This window comes from Thecamonas trahens (genome assembly GCF_000142905.1).
Source record: "Thecamonas trahens ATCC 50062 unplaced genomic scaffold supercont1.23, whole genome shotgun sequence".
Classification (NCBI taxonomy): domain Eukaryota; order Apusomonadida; family Apusomonadidae; genus Thecamonas; species Thecamonas trahens.
Genome location: NW_013657657.1, coordinates 335,454 through 338,367, shown reverse-complemented (window position 1 = coordinate 338,367; position 2,914 = coordinate 335,454). Strand labels below are relative to the sequence as shown.

Below are 2,914 nucleotides of genomic sequence, written 5' to 3'. Positions count from 1 at the left end.
GGCCGTAGCCCGGGCCGCCCGGCGGGCCGTACGGTGAAGACACCGCCAGAGGGCCCGTCCCAGGCGCAGGAGCCATAGCCATCGGCGGCGGAGCCGCGCCCAGCGCCCCGGCCCCAGGCCCGTACCCGCTCCCCGGAGCCGCGCTTGCTGCGACCGAGCCGCCAACCAACGGCCTGCCGCCGGGAGACCCGACCTGGCCACCAGCCGCCACACCCGCGCCACCGCTTCCTTCCTCGCCTCCTCCTCCAGAGCTCATGGCCAGCATTTCCGACCGTGTCGGCTTGCGCCGCTTGCCGCTCATTGTGGCTCTCTGCGACGGGGGACAAGTGGCTCTCACGCCCTTCCCGGCCTGAGCCCCAGTCGCCCCCCCCCCCCGGAGTCCAATTGCTCGGCCTCTTCTTCATTGGCACTTCACAAACGGACACGGCAAAATACTCGTTTGCTCGCAGGTGACAGGGTGGTGCAGCAACTCTCCTTTATCCCTCAATCTCGTCAACCTCAGGAGGCACCGCCTCCCCGTCTGCAGTCTTGCCAAGTCCCTCCTGCAGCTCGTCGAGCTCGGCCTTGATCGAGTCGCGCTGATTGTGGAGCTGCGCGAGGAGCTGGGTGGTGTCGGCGATCTGCGAGTTGACTTCGGCAAGGACAGTAGCGAGTTCGCGGAGCCGGGTTGGCGCATCGGCCGACGCCGCAACGCGGCCCATAGTCGCAGCAGCCGCCGTCTCACGGACTTGGACGACGTCCTTGACCCGCGGTGCCGAGAGCGTCTCGCGGTGGAGCGAGACCTCGATGGGAATAAGCGCAGCTTCGGCGGTGCCGAGCAGGTTCTCGCGCGCCGCCAGGATCGTGCCCAAGATGGTGTCGGTGAGCTCGGCTTGTTCCGCTAGGTCGGCCTCGACTGAACCCGTCGGCGTCATGAACGGGCAGAACGTACGCGCCTTGGTTGTCCGCCGCAAGTTCTCGCTCAACGACACAAGCCGCATGGCGTAGAGCGTCGGCGGCTTGTTGAGCGCGTCGGTGATCGACGCGAACCGCGAGTCGTGCATTCGCCCGCGCTGAACCGTCATGATGTCTGAGAGCGGCGTCCGCGCTGCATGGTCAAATCCGCGCTCAGCCGAGCCCGAGTTAAAGTCGTACTTGACTCGGTACATCGCCTTGGATGTGAGGAGGAGTACCCGCGTCTGCTCAAAGTTCCACTTGTTGATCGAGATGATGACCCAACCCGCGATAAACGGCTCGTCGGGCAAGATCTTGCGGCACTCTTGAACGGCTGCCTCGGACCGTGCAGTCTCGCGCGCGCGCCGCTCGCGCAGCGCATTGTCGTCCGAGTCCAGCGACGCCATCGAAGGCGAGTTGACAACCCACGACGCCACCTCGTCGCTCGGCCCAGTCTCGCCGCCACTGCTTGCCGCGGCGCTCCCGGCTGCCGCCGCCGCCTCGGCCTGCAGCGCCATCACCATCTCGTCGATCTCGGGCAGGAAAAGCGGTTCGTACTCTTTGGCCGCCACCCGCTCCCAATCGAGGTCAGCAAAGAAAGGATGTGCTTTGATGCCCGCAAGACCCAGCCGCTGGCTCGGATCCTTGGCTAGAAGGCCTTCGATGAGCGACCGGCACGCCGCGCTCATGTGCGGCGGGAACCACACTGCGTCATTGAGGATCTTGGTCTCCAGCTTGGGCAGCGTCCGCGCGTAGAACGGGTACTTGCCGGTCACCATTGCGTAGAGAAAGACTCCAAATGCCCACCAGTCGACTTCGAACCCGTACGCAGACTTGGGACCAAGCATCTCCGGCGCCATGTACTCCTTCGTCCCGCAAAACACAGTCTCCAGCACAGACGCCGCAGACACCCCTGCTCCCGCGTCCTGCCGCAGCTCCTTGGCGAGTCCAAAGTCGCACAGCAGGATGTGACCCGAGTCGTCCAGCAGCACGTTCTCTAGCTTTAGATCGCGGTACAGGATCTTGCGCGAGTGCAAGTACTCGAGCGCGCAGCAGACCTCGGCCGCATACAGCCTCGCCCGCGCTTCATCAAACTGGCCCGTCGTCTTGAGCAGCTCGAACAGATCGCCGCCCGACACATAGTCCATGACTGTATCCCCTCATCATCCCATTCATGAGTCAGCCTCCCTTCCCTCCCTCAACCCCGTCGCCTCCACAACCTCCCACCTACCGATGCACAGCTTGTCGGCAGTCTGGAACGCGGCTCGCAGGTTGACGATGAACGGCGACTCGCCAATCTGTAGCTGAATGGCCTTCTCAGCCATGGCTTGGTCCACCATGCCGTGCTTGACCACATGCGCCTTGTCCATGACCTTGATGGCGTACACCTTGCCCGTCGACCGGTCTCGGGTGAGGAAGACCTCGCCAAAGCCGCCGTGAGCAATCGGCCGCAGAAAGTCGAACTTGTCCATGCCCAGGCCCTTGTCCGAGAACTCGGCAGAGAACACCATGTCCTCATTCGCCGCCCCAGACGACGATGCGTTGCCCATGCTGCTCCCCCCCTTCCCACTCTTGCAGCCTCAAGAGCAGTGTGCGACTGCTCCGCCTCCACCTCACCCCCTCCCCCCTGCTCTCTGCGACACGTGACATGCCCCGCCTCTGCCCCCCCCCCCCCCCCCCCCCCCCGCAACCCGCCCATTCATAACTTTCACCACTTCCATGCCAGGCCTTTTTTTACTCCATCCCCACTCGCCCCCGTTCCCGCTCGCGCGAGAATGTCCCATTTTGAGCGCCGAGCCGCGCCTTGACCTGACACTCTGCCATTCCCCGCCACCACCCCAGTCTTCGTCGCGAGAAGCAACTCCTGCTAACCGAATCGAATTAGGATAACCCTCAAATGACCCCGTCACCCCATACATCATACGTCTGCAATGTGTTGACCCTTTGGACCGCGCCGCGCCCACCCGCGCGCCGACATACC

At 64.2% G+C, this 2,914-nt stretch overlaps 2 protein-coding genes across 2 annotated transcripts in view; both read right to left on the bottom strand.

The window, feature by feature from the left end:
- AMSG_05483 (uncharacterized protein) overlaps positions 1 to 318 on the bottom strand; it is a 1,459-nt gene extending 1,141 nt beyond the window's left edge. The window contains exon 1 of the mRNA XM_013902435.1: positions 44 to 318. Coding sequence (XP_013757889.1) covers positions 44 to 301 — 258 coding nt within the window. The 5' untranslated portion in view covers positions 302 to 318. The remainder of the gene's footprint in view (positions 1 to 43) is intronic.
- Positions 319 to 458: 140 nt separating this feature from the next.
- Positions 459 to 2,561, bottom strand: AMSG_05482 (AGC protein kinase). Its single transcript, XM_013902434.1, has 2 exons — positions 2,165 to 2,561; positions 459 to 2,083 (listed from the first exon to the last, which is right to left on the bottom strand). Exons 1-2 carry the CDS (start codon positions 2,481 to 2,483, stop codon positions 477 to 479), a joined length of 1,926 nt encoding a protein of 641 aa, XP_013757888.1. The 5' UTR covers positions 2,484 to 2,561; the 3' UTR covers positions 459 to 476.
- Positions 2,562 to 2,914: the final 353 nt, after the last annotated feature.

What these genes read in the sequence shown, in the direction of transcription:
- AMSG_05482 (XM_013902434.1), bottom strand. Translation starts at nt 2,483, where the DNA reads ATGGGCAACGCATCGTCGTCTGGGGCGGCGAATGAGGACATGGTGTTC. An exon ending in TGCCGACAAGCTGTGCATCG is followed by an intron (nt 2,084 to 2,164) that starts GTAGGTGGGAGG and finishes GAGGGGATACAG; the next exon opens with TCATGGACTATGTGTCGGGC.